General features: G+C 34.7%; 2 protein-coding genes across 5 annotated transcripts in view; one reads left to right on the top strand and one right to left on the bottom strand.

Moving 5' to 3' along the window:
• Window positions 1–13,932, top strand: part of LRRN3 (leucine rich repeat neuronal 3) — a 37,882-nt gene extending 23,950 nt beyond the window's left edge. Inside the window, exon 2 of the mRNA XM_030478378.1 lies at window positions 10,958–13,932. Within this exon, the coding sequence (XP_030334238.1) occupies window positions 11,307–13,433 (2,127 nt within the window). The 5' untranslated portion in view covers window positions 10,958–11,306 and the 3' untranslated portion in view covers window positions 13,434–13,932. The remainder of the gene's footprint in view (window positions 1–10,957) is intronic.
• IMMP2L (inner mitochondrial membrane peptidase subunit 2) overlaps window positions 1–25,043 on the bottom strand; it is a 483,360-nt gene that overhangs the window by 266,187 nt on the left and 192,130 nt on the right. The window lies entirely within an intron of this gene.

Below are 25,043 nucleotides of genomic sequence, written 5' to 3'. Positions count from 1 at the left end.
TACCAATGATATCATACCTGTGTAGCCGTGCATATATCTCTAATTCTTCTTGTTTGTTCCCCATACTATGGGCATTTGTATAGAGGCATCCGAGCCGAGCTCCAAATGAAGCCGACTCAATGGCTGGAGCAGCTGAAATAGCTCTGCATTGCTCCAAGCATTTATTGCAGGTACTGGCAACTGACTGGGAGTGTTGGGATGGATCGATGCCCTCTTCCCCCAACACATCTAGTTGAAAGCTTTCTTGGCCAGCCTGGCAAGCCTCTTACCAAAACAGCTCTTCGTCAGGATCAGCTCCGCAGCCTCCAGTAGACCTGGCCTCCCATAGGACACAAAGTGTTACTCTTCCATCTTGTTTGCCTGTTACCTTTTACCGTACATGCTCCTAGTTATTATCCATACATGCTAGTATGTTAGTATGCATTTTCCATTAGTTCTCATGCTGATTCTGCCTTAATTCCATTAATTTTACTGAACTTGAGTGACCAGAACCATATACAGCATTTCATGAAAGTTTTTACCTGTAACTGATAAATGAAACTAAAGGATTTTGGCATATGTTAGGTTCATATTTGCTGTTTCACAGGCATTCTAGTGCCAGTCATCCTCCTATGAGTAAGCAAGCATACCATGTCTTTCTCCTTACTTGTGATATTCCCTCTGATGTCTTCCAACTTTCAAGCAGGAATTACTATTAGACCTTGAATGCATAATTTGTCATTTCAAAATATTGAAATGTCACACTATTAAAATATCTGTCTGTCTTTACTTATTTGAGTTGTTTTACTGCTGGAAAAGAAAACCATGCCATTGTCTGAAAGCAGAAAGGCTGAAGTCAGACTTAAAAATGAACGTCTTATAATGAAAAAGCAGGTTCCTTTGACTCAGTATTATCATTATTACAAAATTATGGCTAATCCATCTTTGGAAGGACAAACTGGAAGGACAATTTGAAATGGTTCCTCTCTCCACTTCAACACCAGTGATGAACCAAACTGTTCATTCTACCATTCCATAATCACCAGTAATAGGATCTCTCAACATCTTAATTCAAACTTACCTTTTGTTCTGTTTCAAGAGTCATTTTCCCATAGCAAGATGCATTTCATTGCACAAATACATATGTGCATCCCTAACGTTCTTATTAGAATTATGTGAGGAGTGTTCCTACACATCCTTACACGTGTACCTACAGCACATGTCTATCCATAGTCTTTCTTTAATCATAAGTAGGAATCATAAAAAAATGCAAGAGAAATTATGTTTGTCAAGGAAAATCTAGTGCAAGCTTTGAGTACAGTGATCACAATCTGGTTGATTGACGTCAATACTTGAACAGTGAATACTGGTCAAAATTCTCTGGGAGATCAGAACATTAATTTTAACACTACTGTCAGATTTGGCATCCAAAATGCAGAAAGGTGATATAAAAGGATGATAGATGCTGGAGAAAGAAGTACAAAATCAAGATGTTGGCAATATCATGTAAGTTTCATAACTGAAATAATCCTGTTCAGTGACATGCTAATGAGTCAAATCATCTAAGGAATTGAGTGATTTTTCACATTAGACAAGGAAACAAAATAATTCTTTTAAAATAATAGGAAACACTTGATGGATCGTACAGTGGAAAAAAAGGAGTAAGGAAGTTGGCTATGAATCTATACATGCTGGAGAGGTGCAACGGTTTAAATAAATCTGCAATTTTGAAAGGAGAAGAAAAACACTTGAAAGAGAATTCAGTTACTGTTCCAGGAACTATATGATTATTTAGCTGTACTGCAACACACAGTAGAAGGGATACTGTACTTAACTATTAGTGTTGCTATTTATTTATCTTCTGTTTATCCTCTTTCTTCTGATCTTATTTTAAAAAGCAAATCATAAAGAGAAAATAACATCAGCATTTTAATGTATTCACTTCTGGGAAAATAAGAAATGAACCAAGATAATCCTATAGTGTGGATTACAGTTGACCAATCGGTACATAAACGTACAAAAAAAATCAGTAATTTTGGGTCTAAAAATAAAATTCTTTTTGCAAATCATATAAAAAACCCCAACATGTAATGTTATTAATGAGATGCTTTGCTGAGCAAAACCTGTAATTAAAACTAAATACAAACCAAAATACTTTCCGTAATCAGAAATGACAGCATCTCTATGAGCTGGTAATTTATGAGTATGCATAAATCACTCCAACTGACACAAAACAGAGAAGAAAACAGAACTTTTATTTCTGAATCTTTAAAATAATATTCTGGTTTACACATTGTCAGTTTTTGCATCCTGAAATTGTTTTTTCATCAATCCATTTCTCTACATTGCCTCAGCAAAATTAAAAAAAAATTATCCATCTCTGTTGAACAATACATTGTGAACCTGGTTCCCCAGGAGGCTCAGAATGAAAGTAATCACCCAACATATTCACAATTATTATGTTAAAGCTCACTTTGGTAGGAAAATTCATGACACAAAAAATACCTCATCCACTCCTGGAAGCTCAAAAATCAATTATTTTTGGTTTTTTAGTAAGGAATTTCTGCTTACTATTACAATAAGCATATTTTTTTCCCCTTCATGTATCTCAAGCCACATTCCATGTAATATAAGCATACATCAAGTACTGTCTGGGATTGTAGCAGGATGTTCCTGATATAACTTCATTCATTAAGCCATTTCATATCTTTAGATTATTATAGTTCATAATCAGTACAGTGCACACTGGAAATTACTTTTCTTTAATTGGATAACAGCATTTAGCGTGATGTGAGCATTTCCCAAAACAAATCACAAGTATACCAAAACCTAAAAGGTGAATTCACTAACCATTAGAAGTCTACCATTAAAGACTGACAATTTAAATTTAGGTCTTCCAAGCCTACATCTTTGTTGATGAAAAAAAAATAGAATAGAAATTGTAACTCCTAAAATTATAATGTTTATCATTATGTTAATTTTATTACAGTGACCATTTTCCCATGATAAATCAAAAAAACATAAATTATTAAATTCCCAAGAAAATATTATGTGCCAAGAACAGCCACTGTCTCTGGCTTTATTACAACTACCTGAACAGAACTATTTCTATGTTTTAGGCTTGTTTAATATTTACATTTATGAGCCACAAGGGGGGAAAAAAAAAACCCACAAAATTCAGATTTTGCCAATAGCTCTGCTGGGTTTTGGCTAGGCTTTTTTTACTAGTCAAATGTACTATACAACCCCAGAATCGGTATGGTAGCTTACTAGAATATCAAGCCAAAGCTGGTCTCACTCATCTTCAGTTCTGGCCATCTGCTTGAAGCATCTGGTAACTCGGTACATGCACCCACATCCATAACGTGACTGCTCTCTTGCCAACTATGTGCCTAGGTAACTGCCAATATGAGCTTCTCCACTACTAACATGACAACTGTCAAAAAGAAGTTGAACATGTACGAATAAATCTAAATTAAAGTAACACATTACTTTCCCAAGTTACAGCAATATTTTTTTTGCCATAATTGCTTGATAATGGCAATGATAAATACATCACTTAAACAGTGAAACCTTTCTAAGGCTAAGAACTATAACAAGGATGCCAAAGATCTAAGTACTTTGAAAGGTTATTTTTAACATTTAATCCTTGATATTTTCTCTGATATCTAGAAAATATATACGTGGAGTTATTATTTAAGAAAAAATCAGAACAAGTAATACTAGCAATGAGTTAAATTTTTAGATTAAAAATATCGGGATTATATATTCAATATCTCATTCAATATCTCAAGAAGAAGAAATAGAATAAGAATTCAGTTCAGATTATTTTCAAATTTTCTTTTACAGTTAATTCAAGTATATAAAATTATGAGATGTAGTCTAACTGTCACACATTAAAAATATTTCAAGAGCATTTGGAACGCCATACTATAAATGGCATATAAATCAGAACATAAATGACAGACTAGAACACAAATGGTAAAAAAATGTGCAATTTCCATTGAAATTCAGCCTTTTGTCATGCAAACATAATTTTGAAACATCTTACTCAAAATAATGCCTAAAAATCATTTTGTGCCCTTCATATTAGGACTAAAAACCAAAAAATAAATTAGGGAACTGTAGTTACTGAAATAATTCCTTTACCAAGTATCATCAAACAAACTTTTCATCTTCTTTTGCTATGACATTTATGAAAAGGTCAGATGTATTCAATGGTTAGGGAGTGTGCGATTAAAAGTTAAAATCACATGAGAGAGAGATCTACAGACATAAAATTTAAAATGGAAGCCTGGAAAAGCAAGCCAGGATCATGATAGTAAACTACTAGACTATGGTTAGAGGAAAAAAATAAAGGCAAGGATACTTGGAGATTGAGACTTCTATTTTTTATTTACCCTGCCTGAATCATCAGTTGTCCCTCTACTTGTATGTAAATTTTAAGCTCCGTAAAGTAAAGCTCACAGGTTTGATTTGAAGCAAGTTAGCACACAAGACGATGTGGTCCTTATCCACCCTCTGGCTTCAATGCACACTGCTGCTGCTGCCATCAAACTAAAAATAGCAACAAAATTATATACCATTTCTATGAAGTGATGTGATTAGAATTGACAAACACCTTACTTCACATGTAGGTGGTCCCATAGTTACCTGCTATTCCACGGTCAGTCATGGTAATCCAGTTTAAAATAGGTTAGGAAACAAATGCTGTATCTTTTCCATTTTTAAAAGAAGGTTTTACCAAATGTCCATTTCAGTCCATTGAAAAGATATTCTAAAATAGCATATGTAATAAGTTGTCACATACCATATGTAAATATTCCTTTGGCTTCCATTTTACTTCTTTGTTTTCACTGCATTATTATAGACTGCATTTTTGAAGCTTTATTATTTATTATATTGCAATATTTTCCAAATACTGCAGTGTAATTTTTGATTGAGAAAAGAAATAGAACTACAGTAAGTACTTAATGAATTGTACATGCTGATAATTCCTCTAATATCTGTTAAATTGCATTAAGATACAATAAACGAGCACAAGGATAGTAGGCCAGACTCAATTAGTGAAAGGGTAAACCTCATGTAAATGTAGCTGAATCTATCTTTATTTGTAGATTAAAATAACCTCAAAGCACATGATGTCCATGGATATAAAGAACTTTTAATGATGCATAAAATCCTGTCATTCAAATCTTGTAATGGCCTAAGTGTGAGAATTTGTCTTATTTTATATTCATATTAAACATTTTAAGCTTGTGGCTTTCCCCCAGGCAAGCTTATTGCAAGTAAAAAAAAAAAATGTGAAGGAGGTATAGCAAGTTCACAAAATAAATATAAACACATATGCTGAAATAATTACCCAGACACTGCAAACTGCATTCAGGGTTAAATCATAGAATCACAGCATTATAGAATAGTTGGGATTGGACAGGACCTTAAGATCATCTAGTTCCAACTCCCCTGCCATGGGCAGGGACACCTCACACTAGACCATGTTTCCCAAGGCTCTGCCCAACCTGGCCTTGAACGCTGCCAGGGATAGGGCAGCCACAGCTTCCTTGGGCAACCTGTTCCAGTGCCTCATCACTCTCACAGTACATAATTTCTTCCTTATATCAAACCTAAATCTCCCATGTTCAAGTTTGAAGCCATTGCTCCTTGTCCTATGACTACAGTCCCTGATGAAGAGTCCCTCTCCAGCATCCTTGTAGGCCCCTTTCAATACTGGAAAGCTGCTATGAGGTCTCCAAGCAGCCTTCTCTTCTCCAGATATACAAGTAGCTTTGCCATTTCCTTTACATCTTGCATGTAACGCTATTCAGGGTCAACCTGAAGTTCTAGAAGTCAATCATTAGTAAAAAAGTAGATTTCCAAAATTAGTCAATATCCCAGTAGGAAGCCATAGTCAAGTTTTTCAGACAAGTTCAGATATTTCAGATACTCACTTGTGAGGACTCTAAAAATCTAAATGTCATCTGATACTGTCAGCTGCCCAAGTTGAACACCTCAGAACTGAGATTGTCAAGACCACACTAATTTCCAGAAATCCTCATTCATGTTTTAATGTGAAACTACGTTAGCTATATGCAAGAATATAAAACATTGAGAGCCTATTACAGTGAACTGTTAATCTGTATTTGTAAAGAAAAACAAGATTCTGCATGAAACTCTTTGCTCCAGAGAGTGGAATGAAAGTGAGAGTACATATGCTAGCAAAAATTCTTTTCATTTTTACATACCCTATATAATTTCCAGCAACCATATTTAACTAGCTAGTAGAGCTTCTCTCTAGAAATACTTTATTTCAAGACTGATTCTGTTATGAAAATCTGTCATATTATCTTTTTGTGCTTTAACCTAAACTTGTACTCCTGCCTCAGTCACAAACTTTCTGTACATATTTCAACAAAAACATCCCACTTACATTTTTAAAGAGGGGAAAAAAAATCAAACAGATTTTTGTGCCAGTTCTTGAATATGTCAAATACACAAGTTGTTGCATCTTTTTATCAACTGTGTTGTAATAGAAAATTCCCCAAGGAAACATTTTTATTTTGATCATAGAACAAAAAAGGAAAAATTGCTTTATAAAATTATCTGAAAGATATTAAATATTCAAACATAAGTCTGTATATATCCATAACACTTAAAAAACCCTCCAAAAATGTAAGTGTTGTACTAAATCAAGTGAGGTATGAAATGTCTCATGCTCAGTTTTTGGTTAATGACATTTCCAGATCTCTGGCCACAGAACTGCTCAAAGTGGTTATAATGACAAGAAGTGAGAAGTGGCTCTTTCAATTGATATGTTTGAAAGGTACCTTTGTATGAACAGCTGTGTTTTCAAAATGCTTGCCACCTCTAAATTGGTCCTTGTGAAGTGAACTGTTTGCCTCATTGCCAGCAGGGCACATTGCAGTGTAGCTGCTGCATTTTTAGTTTTTATCACTGTCTCTCCAACTGCTGAAGTGGAAAAGAAAGATTGCCAAAACCTGACATGTTTCTTTCCCTTTCTGCCCACTCTGACTTTGTTCTTAGCTGTCTGTTGCTCCAGTGATGAGAAACATTGCTGAGTTTATTCATTCTCTGAATGTCTTTTCCAGCTCAAATAATGGTGATACCCTCTTGTAAACTAAGGCTCCAGCTGTCAATAGCAGTGAATGAAACAAACCTAATTAAGACATACCAATCATTGTCTACACAAGAGATAATTAGGCTGCAAAAAGTCACACACATCAGGGTGCATTTTTCTAAAAGCAAGAGATAATACCTTAAAGGCAAGAGGCATGCCATATTTAATAAGACAGTAAGTATGGATTGCAAAGGGATGGACTTCCAGAAGAAATTAAGTCATCTGTCCATGAAGATTTAAACAATTTAAACAGAAGTTCTAGTACAGGAAAACAATAATAAAAATACTGAATAGCATTACTAAGAAGCAATCCTAACTTTTTAGATGCAGACTGTTTATTTGCAGACATTAGGAAGAAAACCATATCATTTTATCTAGATGAGGAAATATATGTACAATCAGAGTGCACAAAAGATTTATAAATGCAGCAAGGGAAAGAATTTCATCAGAGTCCAAAACTGCGATGCGTAGCTCCTGCTGCTGCTTATGTGGAAACAATTACACCACATCTCAGCTTACTGGGGATAATTTGCAGCTGAGCCTCATCTCTACAAGCTTTTCTATTGTGCACCAGAGTAGGTACAAGTTTTAAGAATCACTTGCATCACATCAAAACTCCTGAGAGATCACCAAAACCTACTAACAGAAGAGCTAAATAAAAATAATATTTTTGCTTAACAGATGATGCTGACATAATTGCATTATTTGAATTTTTTTTTTTTTTTTTTTTAAGAAAATATCTACTTTTGCACAGAAACCTCTGTGTATGTAAAACTCGGATGCTTTAAATACCACTGAAAGGAACAGGACAAATAACTTTCAGTTTCTCTTTGTACTTCTAATACCTTTAAAATCGGGCATTTGAAATGCAAAATTTCACAAAAACTCCAGGTGTTATGAAACACTTAGCTTTAAAAGCACTGGAACCCGTTAATAAAAATTCTGAAAATCACTGTTAGTAATAGTATTAACTTTGATCTTTATTTAGTGCTATCATTATAGATTTACTACTATCCGTACGTTAATGAAGAAAGGGAATCAATGCATTCCAAAAGTTCAAAGTATCACAAAGTTAAATGCTTATTTTCAAATACAAACATTTATCTCTGTGACACTACGCTCTTTAAGGAAATCGAACTTCAATTACAGTTTATAGTGTTGATTGCAAGATATCAATTTACATGAGGTTTATTTTATTACAGTAAACTGCAGCTCACTTCTCAGTTAGAAATTGTATGTACATATCTCAAGGTTAGAAATGAATTACATTCACGCAGACACACACATAATCAACAAGTTGGCATATGCAAAGTCATACTGCATAACTTGATACTGAGTTTTGATCTCTTCAAGTGCGACCAGAAAATGGTCCATGTTTCCTTACCTTCTTTGTCAACACTGTATATCATAGTCACACAATATTACTATTATAAATAAAAATGTTTTGCCAGAAAGCCCACTCCAATATATATGACATGAAAATGTCCACTTGTGCCCTTGGTTTTGTCTTGAGAATCCCATGGAAGCTGAAGTATAAAGCCAGGAGGAGTATAAACTCAAATCCAGGAGGATGTTGGCTCTGTGTACATGAAAATGCAGTAGTTTACATGTTTTAAGTGTTACAGCCTCTCGGGTGCCTGGGACACACATGCCAGGTTCGTTTTCGTCCACATCCTATCTTTCAGTGGCCAGTAGCAAATGTCCAGGGAGGAGCAGAAAACCAGGTCAGCTATGTAGCTATGCTTCCCCAGAACACTTTCCTAATACATCTACTGAGCAGAAGTCCCTGAGCATCATAATGGGATCAGAATGCTGAGACTAGATATCTGCAGTAGCAGTCTGTTGAATCTCAATTAATTTACTATTCAGGTAAGATTTCTAATCAGCTTTCAATTACTATAAACTTACATTTTGTATTTGCCATGCTTACAGATACATTTTTAATATAAAATCCAAATAAAATTCCAGAAGTTAATGGGACACATGCTTTAGAAAGCGCATCAAGAACACAACTCAATAAATTCCCCCTATTGCCATCTTCTTTTCTCCCTACATAGTAAATTACATCTGTGCATTTGACATAGAATGAATTCCATTGAGATCTTTAGTAAATAGGACAGTACTCCATATAGGTGTATCACCTTGCCTCCTGGAGGCAAAATTAAGAACAAGTTATAGGCGTTAACTGTACAACGCAAACCTTTATTTTTCTTCAAGCCTCAGGTTCATCTAATTTCTCAGAACAAAGCAAGAGATTACATTTTTACTATTCCAGTCAGTATGTCTTTGCATTTCAGTATAAACTGGGCCATTTGCATAAAAACATATTATTAAACCTTAAAACAGCAGAATGTTTTCTATATGTTTATCTCATACATTGTCTGTTCACTTCATTAATACACTTACAAGTTAAAATACAATATTAAATGTCCTTAAATGTACATAACACAAACAGCATCCTCAAAGACTTGCCAAATGTACTTCAAATTGGCCCAATGTCACTCAACATGCTCCAACACCTTTCCTCTGAGCTGATATGGAATGCCTATGTAGTCAATATGCTCAATCCTTGGGCCTGGAAAGGAAACCTAAAATCCATATCCTTGACACTTGACTTTTGGAATTCTATCTGTACCAGCAACACTTCAAAACTTACTTATTACTGTAAATGAAGCCTTGATCTTACAGTTTGTAAACAATGTCACTGTGAATTTTTACACTAGGGGCAAGGGGAGAAAGGGCATAAATGTGTATCATATGAAGTCTTCTGGACAATATAGTGAAGTCTATATTTTGAGGTAAAGTGAGCAGTTAATGTGTACTACTTCATATATGAAAACACAGAAGCTTTTGATTTATATGGCTTGGAAAAAAACATACACTGAAAGTAGAATTCTTTTTCTCCATAAAAAGCAAGTACAGAACAAAAATCTGGAGAGGATACATTTGATGCTTCAAGATGCTAATGCTTCAGTCTTTACTATAATTTAGAACATAAAGAAAATCTGAAACTACATCGCAAATTTCAGATTCTTGCAGAGCTACAGACCAAAGAAACAATTGCTAATGTAAAGTTTTTTCCTTCTTACTCTAAAGACACTTTTCTGTTATTATTGTTCCTTGCAATTGAAGTTATTGAAGCCAAAATAAGCAAGCCAGTAATTAGCCTGAATTTGCCAAGATGACAAGCTATTTATTATGAGGTACATAATTCTTTCTAATTATCATCTTAAAGCAAAGTTTTCTTCCTAAACAGCAGCCTCAAAAAGAATTAGAAATTGATAAAACCTGTGGATTATCAATTTTGTATATTTCTGTACAAGTATCTCACAGGCTTGCCTAACGATGTAATCATTAGGAAGGCGTGTTAATCCCACCATTCCATTTTCCTTTGATTACACATACATTATGTTCTTTCTACTTCTAAACTTTATGTTCAAAAGTTAAATATTCATGCTCTGTAGGATTTTGCGCAGTGTTTACATTTTCAAAGCCAACAGAACTCAGTCTGCTTCTAGTGATTACTGAAAGAAAACAGAAAATATTTTAAAGGAGCATAAAACATGTAGAAAAATCTCACTGATATATTTTGCTTTATACTTTGTGGATCTTCATCTTTCTGTAGAGCAATGCTCCACTGGATGTATGACAAGCTACAAGTCTAAAGATATATTACTATATTAACTTCATTTATGCTACCTGGACACCACTACAATACTCTAGGCACCACAGTCATCTTCTTTTCTTACTTGCAATAATTAACATTAGAGAGCAAAAGATGGCTAAATTAATTTATAACTTCATAGTTTCTTATACTAATTATTTCCTCTTCTTATATTTTAGGTCACCCTGTCATTCCTGCAAACACTAATCAATCATGGGATTTGAAGTTAATACTACTAAATAAATGAATTGCTTAATCTCCTATGACCATCTATACATACTTCATCTTCACAAAGCTTATCAATTTTATGTCATCAAGGACAGAGTGACCTTCATTTCCACAAAATGCCTCTTACTACTGGACAAGTTGGTTACAAATTTATCACTTATCCTCAGGAAGAAAGTCCTTCACGATCATCATTTCACAAATGCAAATGTGTGTTTTATCAACTGACCAGGCCATACTGAATTCCAAACCTGTAATTGTGGAACACTAACGCGTGTTACTTTTCTGAACATTTGAGCTAAGATGAAGGACATGCAACTCAAAATTAATTTTCTACTTGGCCTAGTTATCACTGCACTAGTACAAGCTGTAGAAAAAAAAGCAGACTGCCCAGAGTCATGTATATGTGAGATCAGACCATGGTTCACCCCCAGGTCTGTGTATATGGATGCTCCAACAGTGGATTGTAATGATTTAGGCCTTTTTAATTTTCCAGCCAGACTGCCTGCTGACACACAAGTTCTACTTCTACAGACCAATAATATTGAAAAAATTGAACAGTCGGTAGAGTTCCCAGTGAATTTAACTGGTCTAGATTTATCTCAGAACAATTTATCCTCAGTGACCAGTATTAATCATAGAAAGATATCACAGTTGCTTTCAGTGTACCTTGAAGAAAACAAACTTACTGAACTCCCTGAAGAATGTCTCTCTGGACTCCAGAGTTTACAAGAGCTTTATATTAATCATAATCTACTTTCTGTGATTGCACCAGGAGCTTTCATAGGCCTCAATAATCTTCTCAGACTTCATCTCAATTCAAATGGTCTGCAAATGATCAACAGGAAGTGGTTTGAAGCTACTCCTAATCTTGAAATTCTCATGATTGGAGAAAACCCAATAATCAGAATTGAAGATATGAATTTTAAGCCTCTTATCAATCTGCGCAGCCTAGTTTTAGCAGGCATAAATCTCACTGAAATACCAGATAATGCTTTGGCTGGCCTTGACAATTTAGAAAGCATCTCCTTTTACGACAATAGATTTGTTAGAGTGCCCCACATTGCTCTTCAAAAGGCCACAAAACTTAAATTTCTGGATCTAAATAAGAATCCCATTAACAGAATACGACGAGGAGATTTTAGCAATATGCTGCACCTAAAAGAGTTAGGAATTAATAACATGCCTGAACTGATTTCTATAGATGGTCTTGCTGTTGATAATTTGCCAGACTTAAGAAAAATAGAAGCTACCAATAACCCCAGATTATCATACATTCATCCAAATGCATTCTACAGACTGCCTAAACTGGAATCTCTCATGCTTAACAGCAACGCACTGAGTGCCCTTTACCGCAGTACAATAGAATCCCTGCCTAACCTCAAAGAAGTTAGTATACACAGCAATCCCATTAGATGTGACTGTGTCATCCGCTGGATTAATATGAATAAAACAAACATTCGCTTCATGGAGCCGGAGTCCCTCTTTTGTGTAGACCCTCCTGAATTCCAAGGCCAGAATGTGAGACAGATACACTTCCGGGAAATGATGGAAATCTGTCTCCCTCTGATAGCTCCCGAAAGTTTCCCATCTACTTTGGATTTAAAAACTGGCAGCCATATTTCCTTACACTGCAGAGCAACAGCAGAACCAGAACCTGAAATCTACTGGATAACACCATCAGGACACAAACTTTTGCCTAATACTATTTCTAACAAATACTACATTCATTCCGAAGGAACATTGGACATAAGTGATGTAACACAAAAAGAAAGTGGCTTATACACATGTATAGCAACAAATTTAGTTGGGGCAGACCTAAAGTCAGTCATGATTAAAGTGGATGGCTCTTTCCCTCAGGACAGCAATGGATCTCTGAATATTAAAATAAAAGACATAAAATCTAATTCTGTTTTGGTTTCATGGAAGGCAAGTTCTAAAATTCTAAAGTCCAGTATTAGATGGACAGCCTTTCTGAAAGCTGAAAACTCTCGGGCTGCACAGAGTGCTCGAATACCATCTGATATAAAGGTATATAATCTTACACATCTAAATCCGTCAACTGAATACAAAATCTGTATAGATATTCCCACTATCTATTCACAGAATAAGAAACAATGTGTCAACGTAACCACAAAAGGACTGGACTTGGCAGTGAAAGGCTATGAAAAGAATAACATAATAGGATTCTTTGCCTGCCTTGGAGCTCTTTTGGGAATCATCTCTGTGATATATCTCTACAGTTGCATCTCACAAGAGATGAACTATGACGTTGGACACAGCTATTTAAAGAATTACCTGAAGAAACAATCCTTTTCACTCAATGAGCTTTATCCTCCTTTGATCAGTCTTTGGGACATGGGCAAAGAAAAAAGCACAGCAATGGAAGTAAAAGCAACTGTAATAGGTGTACCAACCAATATGTCATAAATGTGTCAGTATATCACTTAATTCCTGAAAGAAAAAGCACATGACTGCATTTGTGCTGAACAAAAAGGCAACATGAAAAATAATTTCTTTCTTTTAGGAACTAGACATCTGGACTTTGCTGCTGCTGATGAATGGGAAGATGTATTCACTCAGCATAAGAGAAGAATTTTAACTAACTGGTTTCTAACGGTATTCTACCAACCAAATACAATTAACTTCATTTTCTAGAACTTTGATGGGACTTTTAAGTCTGGAATACAGTGCAAGTAGCCAAGAACATTTTCTGTATTTTCTTTTTTTATTATGATATAAAAGTAGTGGAACTGAGCAATACCTCCTCCTCTGCTGTATTTACACACTCTAGCCACGAGTTTTTGAAGTGAACAGGTATACTAGGATTGACACATGGTGTAATGAAATGGACAAATTCTGTAGTGTAGACACAGTGAGTATGTGAATTTTTTTTATGAGGAAAATACATTTTTGATTAAAATCAAAATAGTTTTTGGCTTGTTTGTTTCTAAACAAAACATTCTGCGTGCTCTTGTCTGACAATAAAAAAACTCATTCTAGAGTCTGACAAAATATCTCCTTACATATAATTCTGTTAAAATACCAGTCTGAGCACATAGGATATTTTTGCTAGGTTTAGTCTATATAACTGCAATAAACTACACAATAAATATTTTTATAAAGTACTTACCCATAATAATAACAAGCACATTTTACACAGTGCTTGTTGTGGGAGGAAGAAGAGAGAAGGCGGGCGGGAAGGAGACATAAAACTGATAGGGAAATAGATTGTTGGCTACTGATAAAAGCAAGTTTTGAGCTGCTTTGGTTTTTTTCCCAGAAGCCTGAAAACTAAATGCGATGTTTCAACTCAGATAACATAAATCCAATATTTTGTCTTCAGTCAAAAGGGTAATTCAGCTACCAGTAATGTCTAAACTTCAGGCTGGCCATACAGGGAACTCAGATAGCTTGGATAGTTTAAATGATCGTAAGATTTTCTTTCTGGACTCGCACACCTCTGTTCAGCATAAACGACTGACTAGCTTATAAATCTCCTCAGCTTTCACAATGTAAGAAGCAATACACGATGACAGAAACATTATTAGTAGAAATGAAATGAAACGAAAAGAGAACTATGAATACCTGCTGCTGCCCGTAAGCAGCAAATGTGCACAAGAAGCTGCTGATCAGAATGGTGATTACAAATGAAACCCAGTTCTGTTAGGATGGCAAAAGTGACTACTCCTAAGCCCAGTAGAGGAAAGACATCTGACCATTGAGATAACTGATGAAAAGACATGGTACCTCCTGAAAAGAAAGCAATAGCAAATTTTTGATGTTATTTTGGTTCGTATATATGAAAAAAGATAGGAAGAATGAAGAAAAAAATATTATTATTGAATATTGTGCTTTAAGGAAGAAAATATTCACAGAATGCCTAGGTAACTTGAATTGCAAAGTAAAAATAGGAGTGACAAACATTTCTTGTAAGTCTTTAGTAGACTTCAACATTTTTTAAACTCCATAATGATATATATTTTATCTTTCTAGACTTGTTTGAGGTAAATATTTCAGTGGAATTGCTGACATAATTTTTGTTGATAAAACAAAAATAATTAATTCTTGTATTCAGACATGATCAGAAGAGTTACATCCTGTACTTAGATATTAACTTTTCCACTTATTTTTAGTTTGCTGCATACTTTCAAAATATTGTTGGTGTATAAACACTTATAACATCAGAAAATAATTTCACTTTACCTACTACTAATGAATAACTTGTTTTCATGTTACAGATGTCCTTTTTCTAGTTAAATACCAAGATTTTTAAACAACACAAAGGTAATTTCCAAAGTTGTTAAAGGCAGAAAGAACCCAATTCTAATTTTAAACTACTAAAAGTTAGGCTATTCATAGAGTCGATATATTTCACTGAAGAAGAAAGTTTACAAACATGGCGAATCGCTATCAGACATAAGGGCACACTGAAATGGAGCACAGGAATGCTGGGATGCTGTGGTGGGTTTCAGAACAACAGACAACTCCGGAGGAGCTGTTACTTGAGCAACGGTAGCTCTACTGGGACCCATCACCAAGCAGATACGCTAAGTGTTCAAGGGCAGGTTGGATGGGGCTTTGAGCAACCTGGCCTAGTGGAACGTTTCCCTGCCTGTGGCAGGGGGGTTGCATCTAGGGCAGCTAGATGATCTTTAAGGTCCCTTTCAACCCAAACCACTCTATGATTCTATGTTTACCTTTGGAATCAAGCTGCATTTAGAACTTACAACTCTTAGGACTTGGCAATTTTTTTCAGGCAAAAATATCTCTGTGCAATGTTACAAAACAACATAAGAATACAAGTCTAATGGAGAGCACTGATAAGAGGACTTTTCCGCTTCACAGAATAAGTACAGGCTTTATTTACTTCATTTAAATATCTCATTTAAAGTTTCTGTTGATAGATAGAATGCATTTTTATATAGAAGAATTCTCATACTAAACATTTGAAAGCTTAAATGTAACTACATACATCTTACAAATGTCTGAATTGTTTCATGCTTTATACTGATATCAAATGAAAATATGCCTTACATTATAAAAGAAATGGATTATCCTGTTGCTAATCATTAAGATGTAAATTATTTCCTTTATATCATAAAAAAGGGAAATATAATTGCATTTTCTTAAAGTAGCTTTGCAATCCTCCTTGATTAAGCCATTTTACAACTTCATACTTCCCTTTCTCTGAAAGTATCTCTGAAACAATATGCTGAGTTTTTGTTTTCAGCATACCAACAAGATGCATCTTCTGTAACTAACCATCCAGTAATATTCTTTATTTGTGCAAATATGCTTTCACTGCTATCACTCAAAAGTGAAACTTAAAAAAATACTAGGAAAATGTCTGTAAGAACAGGATCAGCAGTGTCTCTGCAAAAGGTTATGAGATCACAGATTTTTCAGTGACTCATAGAATAAAACATTTGTGATTTGGTAGGGGTGCTTAACTGATGGGGCACAAAGGAGGAATGCAACTGCAATAATGAGAACAGGGATATTCCTTCAAAGAGTTCTTACTCTTACCAAAGGATCTGCAGAAAGAAATGCTTGCAGATTTAGACTAAAACTTTTAAAAGACATACTTACTAGCACATTTGAGTTAATATAAACATCCATTTATTCATTAATTTATGTCAACAGCATACTTTAAAATTGACATATTATGAATTTTGAACAGAAATGGAAGTTCAGCAATATTTTTTTGATCAAATTCTAGTTACTGTGAGAACATGTTCAAGGCAAAAAGCGTGTTGGAGGTGATGTTATTGAAGCCCACTTAAATTAGAATTCAGGCTGTATATTGATTAATGAATGGTTGTTTGATCCTTTTATTATATACATTTGTGTGTGTGTATGTGAAGTACTTCTATTAGCAACGTATTAGCCTGAGACCTTTATTTCATTATATCTGTACTGCATTATTATATCTACTATACAAAAGCAGTATCTTGTAGAACATATGGCAAAGCTTTCAATGGCAGTACTGTGAACCATCTACTATCTGTATAAGCATAGTATATTTAATATCTACACAGAAGCATCTTCATGATATAAGCCAAAAAACCCCTCTAAAAAGATTCATAATTTCTCCTGAGAAAATGAGCTGGCAGTGTGCACTCACAGTCCAGAAAGCCAACTGTATCCTGGGCTGCACCAAAAGAAGCGCGACCAGCAAGTTGAAGGAGGTGATCCTGCTCCTCTACTCTGCTCTCATGAGACCCCACTTGGAGTACTGTGTGCAGTTCTGGAGTCCTCAACATAAGTAAGACATGGAGCTGTTGGAGCGAGTCCAGAGGAGGGCCACAAGGATGATCAGGGGGCTGGAGCACCTCCCGTATGAAGACAGGCTGAGAAAGTTGGAGCTGTTCAGCCTGGAGAAGAGAAGGCTGTGTGGAGACCTCATAGCAGCCTTCCAGTATCTGAAGGGGGCCTACAAGGGTGCTGGGGAGGGACTCTTCATTAGGGACTGTAGTGATAGGACAAGGGGTAATGCCTTCAAACTTAAACAGGGCAAGTTTAGGTTAGATATAAGGAAGAAGCTCTTTACTGTGAGGGTGGTGAGGCACTAGAACAGGTTGCCCAAGGAAGTTGTGAATCCATCCCTGGTGGTGTACAAGGCCAGGTTGGATGGAGTCTTGGGTGACATGGTCTAGTGCGAGGTTTCCTTGCCCATGGCAGGGGGGTTGGAACCAGATGGTCTTAAGGTCCTTTCCAACCCTAACTATTCTATGATTCTATGATTCTACGATTCCATGACCAAAGACATTCTTCATGTTAAAATCCCCATGGAAACTACAGGTGAGTGGTGGGATTCATGTGTAGCTGTGTGTAAAAATGGATGGCTCTTCCTTGCACAGATAAGCTACTCTATAAACCCAAGGGTCCTTAGGAAATAAATCCCCCTTTTAGATTTAATAGCTTACTGTGTATTTAACTTACATCTCTTCCCAGACAAACAGCAAAAAAATCTAACAATTCTTCAGCAAAGTAGAATCTGTTAAAAAAGTACACGAAGAACTTCCTAATAGTCGTATAGTATACTGTTTAATAATCTCTTCATTTACAGGAAGGTTGTTTTTTTCACACAAAGCATAGGGCTATAATTTTTCTGTCTTTTATTAATTGAGATGTTTACTGTCTTTAATGGAGGTAGGAACTGACAATGAGCTATATTTAATTTCCACAGAAACAGAGAAAAGCATTGTTAAACACCTGTGTTTCCATTTATTTAACAGTTTTCTCTGAGCAATCCAATGCATTAAAAGCAATACTTACTGACTATTCAAACCAGAAAATAGTAGCTCAGAAATAGATTACCTTTATCTTGGCATTTGACAGCAAACCCCATTCAGAAACATGCTACTAATGAAAGAGAGAAGGCAAACATAAGTGTTTGAAATGTTTGGCTAGGCAATAACCAAAACATAAGACTGAAAACACTTTTTAGTTCAATTTTTTAATTCAGTTACCTTACTTCTTTCTGTCACCTACTAGAGTGGAAAGTAGTTTTCTATTCACAAAAAGACTAAGCATTTACTCATTGGTAAAATATTTGCAAAATTCAGTTCCAGTATTCCATTTGCTAATAACAGCTAAATGCTAACTTATATGTGTACATTTAAGTTTGTGGTTTAGCTACACTGATGTGAAACAATAACCCCAAATATTATCTGAAAAACTTAGATAACAGATCACAGAATAAATGTTGATTTACATCCTAAAAGGAAATTCTCATGTCCAAAACTCACTAATAAAATTCATTCTGCTTGTGTAACCTGAAGCAGTGACCTCAAGATAACTTTAAAAAGCAATGGAGATTCTTCCCTCAATCTTGTGCTGGACAGTAACAGAAGAGACACAATGATCAACAATAATCTTATACAATATTCATTATGATCTGAAACCAGACGACACATTTCAGAAAAAAAAGTGCCTATACAGTCTAGAAAATAAGTTCACATACTTATTTTCTGGTACTTTCTATTTAGAAAGTACCAGAAAAATTGAGATTTTAGAGAGAAAATATTGAAAAGTACCACTCTGCCAGACTTAAGGAAGAAAACAATTCTTAATGAAATAGAGTAAAACCAGAGTGGAGGTGTGGGACTGACAAGACAAGAAATTTTACTAGCAGAAAGTATACAGTATGTATGAAAAGTTCAGTATGAAAATGGCAGAAGACATTTTGAAGGATACAGTCAAATGGAACGGAGAAGATAACCACTGAACACAAATCATTAGGAGCAAACCAAGACTAGAAATTCACCTCATGATAAAGATGAGAAAACATGCTTGCAAATAAATCAACAATTGCATGCAGTTTTTGTAGAGGAAAGAAACAAGATGACTAGAAACATATCCAGAGTAAAAAATTATTGGCGTTGCCTACCGAATATCATGAGACTTCATCACAACATAGCTTACAGAAAGACATCTTGAATAAAATTGTTGGGGAAGCAATAGATAAAAGTGATCTTTTTAGAGCACCTTTGGGTTCCATGAGCAACAGCAGAAAGATGTCAGAATAAACTGCTAGGTAGGAAAAAGTAAAATCTATGTTTCTGGAAGATCAGTTGATCTTCCAAACCAATTGTTTTGGTAGGTCAGTTGGTTGACATACCAAATGTGTAATTTGGATAGCTTCCAGTTTAATACTATTGGAAATAATTGGAACTTATGTTCTGTTGAAACTTGGTCAGATTTTCATGACTGGAATGGTAAAATACACAACCATAACCCATCTAGTGAGAACTGTGCTTTGAAACTGAGAACTGAGCTATTCAAGTTCAGTAAAAATTCTGAAGGAGTTGAGTCTTCTTTAATGTTTGCATTATAGTGCAGTGTGAAAATAATATGATGTATCAGACTAAATTCTGTCTAAATTCAGACTAAATTAGCTGCACTTCAGTATTCGGAGACAAAATGTACAAGCATAATTTGCAAATAGCATAAGCATGCAGTAGAACCAGTAATGAATAATGAAAACTGACCCTACGGTACACGACTGAACATGGTTATGTTATTCTGGTTACATTATGTAGGGTTTCATTTCTATAGCCAGTTTTCAAAAAGATATAAGGTTAAGCCAATTGGAACACATGTTTAAAAGACATGATATTTTGCGCACTCAAGAAAAACTTTAAAAAAAGGTATTGTATGTCTACCTACTTGACTACAATTATCAGAGAGATATACAGCTGCAGTTACATTGAAGTGTCTTCAAAGCAACTGAATATTTCATTAAGTAAGTCATTCCTCCCTTCAGACAAAGCTGAAAACCACAAATGAAATTCCTCTGGCAGCTAAAAAATGCTTTTTATAAATCTCTCTCACTTGCTTATTTTTTTGTTTCTCAGCTTCAATTATTTTTAGACTTCTTTTCCCAAAGTCCTTTTCTTTGCCATGATGCAAATACTTTGTTTCTCTCCCTTCCACGATCGCTGGGGTCCTTTGCGTATTTCCTGCTACTATTGCTGCCAGACTATCGTATGATTTCCAACACTGCCAGTAAGGAAAGATGTTTACTGACCTGATAAAAAAATTATCAAGCAAACATCAAAAGGCAAAATATTTGAATAGCAAAATATAAATGTTAAATAAAGACCTGGAATTCTTAAAGAAAACCCTGGTGTAAAATTAATCAACTGAGACAAAGTATCTTTCAAGGAAAGAAAGCATAAAAATGTAACAACATTCAGACAAAAATAATATGGCAGTAAGATAAAGCTGAAAGGGCAGACAATTTGGGCAGATGGCCTATTCCTGATCCTAAAATAGCTGATGTTCTTTTTAACATTACAGTTTAGAAAAGTGGAAAACAACTCCATCTGCCTTACCCTTACGTAGCTATTGTTCGTTGTTCATGTTGATGAAAATTTCATGCTGTGTTCCAAATATCCATAATGCTTTTGGGAATCTCAAAGCTACATCAAATTCAGTGATGATAGTTTTCATCTATACACATTTCTTCCAGTCCAGCCCTAGATTCTATAAAGAAAACATTTTAGCAGCCATATACTACACTGTACAGGTCAAAGGGTTTATAGTTTTGTCATCTAGCATGTGAGCACAAGTCAGATTCCCTGAGACGGCTGTTGGGAATAACTTTTGAGAGCAAAATCTTGTCAAAAATTCTTATTTTTTGAACAAAGTTGTACTCTGTGCTGTTAACATTTATGTCTTTTTGTTTATGTCTCTAGCATGAATTTCAACTAAACTTAAAAACATACAGCTGAATACTTGATAGCACCAAAGAAACTGGGTTTCTGTCTGAAGACTACTAAAGACAGCTAGAAGACAATGCTTTAACATAATGGTGGAATGATTTTATAAGACACAGAACCATATGATAAATATCAGCCATTTCTAAATATTCTAACATTTCAGATAAAAGCACTACATAGAGAGTTAGAATTACCTCTTTTAAATTAAGTGCAAAGTATCCAATAATTATGCAAAATAAAATCCAACCATTTAAAGTTAGTCTCAGTATAGTAAATCAACTACCATCATTAAACTACAGGTAATCAGCTATGTATTTCTTTATATATCAGGTAATTAAAGGATTAAATTAAATCAAACTGTTACTATCAATTATACTCCCTTAGATTAACTTAATTTAACCTTAACATTTACTATAAATTGTGATGTTAAAGTCTTATGTGATTTATTTCCTAAAAGCTCTGCAGGTATTTATGAGAAGTGTATGACCATTTTTAGCAAAGTGTTTATTGAATATTGATATGCCACACAATGTATTCCAAAATAAGAAACAATGCTTTCTCCTAAAATACCTGCTTGCACAAGTCCACCTATCTACACCCAAATTACATAACACATACACAGCACCATCTCGCTTCTTTTAGACCCATGTAAGGGGATTTCGGTACTCAAGCTATCCCCATGACTTCCAGACTCTTAGTTTGACAAATCCAGAATAGCACTGTCCACTGCCACACTGTTTATAAATAAATATCTACACTATCATGTCCAAATCACCCTGCTGTCCTTCAGGCTGTTAGAGTCCAATTCAGAATTACTTCCTTTTCTTCCTTCCAGGAAATTCAGCCTCTCTCTTACCCTCCATATTTCTTCCATTCATTTAGCATTAATCTACTGCTTGCTCCTACACAAAATCAGCGTGGCATTCAGCTCTCCTTTTTAACTACCTAGTTTCTACTTCATTAGTGCTTCATCTTTTCCCCAGTCTCCTATGAAATGTATTATTTCCAGAATATCTTCCCTATGGTATTTGTTATTATTTCATAATTTTCAATTACTTGAAAAAAAGAACAGAAAAAAAAACCAACCCTGAATTGTTTTGTGGATTTGAGGGCAAATTTCAAGTGCAGACAGAGGAAAATTGCAACCCTGAAAATTCTGCAATCTGTTCCCCCACCTATCTCAACAGCCAACTCTTTTTAAATGATATGTTAACTAAACCTCACTTCCTCTCCCTTGGTCTTAGAAAAGCTGAATAAAATGGAGGATGATCACTACAACTAGAGTAAATTTAACTTATATTTCTAGCTTGTGTAATGTTTGGATTATTAGAAAGAGAAAACAGAAAGAGAATAACCTTATTATTCATACAGGCTTTTCCAAAGCATATTAGAATTTATAAGCATATACCAATAAACACATTACACAAAGCACACACATCAAAGAGAAAAGCCCCCTGCAGACCGGTTAACTAAAAATTTAGAATTAAAGAAACAAAAAAATATTGTTAAAGATTTGTGGGTTTTTTCTCTACCACATCAAGAGCTAGATACGTGCCCACTAGTACTTCCTCATACAGCAAAAGCATTTAGGTGCATAAATTCCAATGAATTTAACAGATACTAGACTCTGACCTGTTCAAGTGTTTTGGACATTATGAAGGATGCCCCTACATGACCAAAAGCCTGGCCACATGAACCTGTCTCTCTGACTGATGGCTGTCAAAAATTTGCATATGCCTGGCTCTATTAAAGACAGTATAAAAGCAATGTATATAATTCATTTAATCGAAAACATTACATTTAATTAAGACAAAATGGGAAAGAACAATATTATTTATTTAAAATGCTTAGAATAGAATATGTTGTGGAGAGTATCTGTTTCATGACTAAATAATTCAGTACCTATCAAAGAAATATTGGATAGTCTAGAATTTTAAGAACCACCAAAGGAATGCTCTGTATGTTCAGATATTATCTAATTACAAACAAAAGTAATATGCCATACAATATATACTAAATTACTGTAAGATACCACAAATATATAAGTTTACCATGGTTTCTTACTCCTCCTGACCTAAAAAGTTTGCAAGAGCCTGCTCCTGCTGTTCATCTCTAACTACTAATTATCTTCCTACAGGATTTCTTAGGCTTCAGCTTGTCTTCCTCCTCCTTTTGTTTCCTTCATTTGAATTTTTTTTTGCTTCAATTATCTTACACGTGAAAGCTCCCTGTCTTTGTATGTCATGCAACATCATTCTCCCACTATCAGCATCAGTTCTTTTGTTTATCACTGTGGCACAGAACTCTTCTTTTCCCTTCCTCAAATTAATATTCCATCACACTGGATGTGTATAAAATACTCTGAATTCTTCTTGCTAGAACCCTTAAATTAATACAACTCAAGTGCACACCATGTGATTATTACAAATAAATGTGAGGAAAAATCATAAACTGTAGATACTCAGTGGTAGATAAATCAATGGTAAAAAACAAATTGTAACATAGAATGATAGAAATATTTTAGAACAAATCAGAAGAGAACAAAGCTGTAAAAATGTGGCCAAAGAGGACAAAATTTCTAAAATATCAAATTTACAACACCATCAAATGAATAAACATGAGAAAAAATATGTTGAATGAACAAAGGGTGCTGCAAGTAGTTTTAATGACTGTGAAGAAGAAAATTAGGATAGAGGAAAGGTATAGGAAAGATCGTTGAAAAGGAATGAGTTAAGACACTGGGTCAGACAGCCTATCCTGGTAACACAAGAATTAAAAGTAGAAAGAAATTAGTCAGTAGTTGGAAGCAAATTTTGAACAAAAGGAAGTGACAGTATTATCAAAAACTGAGAAAAAATGATGATAAAGAGATGAAAGAACAGCCAGGGAAAACAAGTGAGTTCCAAGAAATACTATGAAACATACATACACAGAAGTTTCAAATGAAGACAAGATTTAACGAGAATGGGGGAGAAGGAGAAGACAGCAGGAGTATATGCTTTGATTTGGACAAAATATTAATACAGAAAAAAAATCTGTAAGAAGTCTGACTTTATGAGTATTCTGAAATCAATAGGACAGAATCATGCTTAGAAAAAAATTTACAATTTTCATACTTTATGAGCCATAATTCACCAAGTGTCAAGGAAATGGGTACAATACTAATTGTAAAACAAGGAGTACAAAAATATTTATTTGAAAGTGAAAAGAAGTAAATGCTTAAGCAATGAAGAAAAGTATGCTTGGAAATTCTGGCTAAAATGAGAAAGGCAGATATGAGAGGCAGTGTCATTTGGGAGGTTTCTTCCAGAAGACAACTGAAAGCTGATAATCCTGTGTTATTAAGCAAAATACTTTCATAAAGAAATCTCAGAGGGAAAAAGACACTACTGCCTCTATTTAAAGACAGAGCTTAAGGTCCAGGAGCTGCTTAACAGTTTCAATTATAATGCCGCTAATAACCAATTAAGGTTCGTGATTTTTCTAAACATTACCAGAGCCATAGTAATTTTTATTGTTGCTTTTAAGAAGCCTCAAAATTCTGCAAAAATAATTAATTCTAAAGGATTAGGTCAAAAAAATCATTTAGAGACAATAAATGACACTGGAATCTATTCAATTTTGTTCTAAATTATACCCAAAGCAAGTGTATTCCACTAAAAAAGAAGCCAATCATTGTCACACAGAATAAAAGCTTGAAGAAAAAGAAAAGGGAAGAGCAGGAGTAGAGGGGAGAACAAAGAAAACATAATAAAATTAAGAAGTGGAAAGATGAAAGACAATAATGATTCCATTTGATATTGTTATACAA

This window comes from Strigops habroptila, chromosome 3 (genome assembly GCF_004027225.2).
Source record: "Strigops habroptila isolate Jane chromosome 3, bStrHab1.2.pri, whole genome shotgun sequence".
NCBI classification, from domain to species: domain Eukaryota; kingdom Metazoa; phylum Chordata; class Aves; order Psittaciformes; family Psittacidae; genus Strigops; species Strigops habroptila.
The sequence above is the reverse complement of the archived record's forward strand: the minus strand, read 5'-3'. Positions and strand labels throughout refer to the sequence as shown.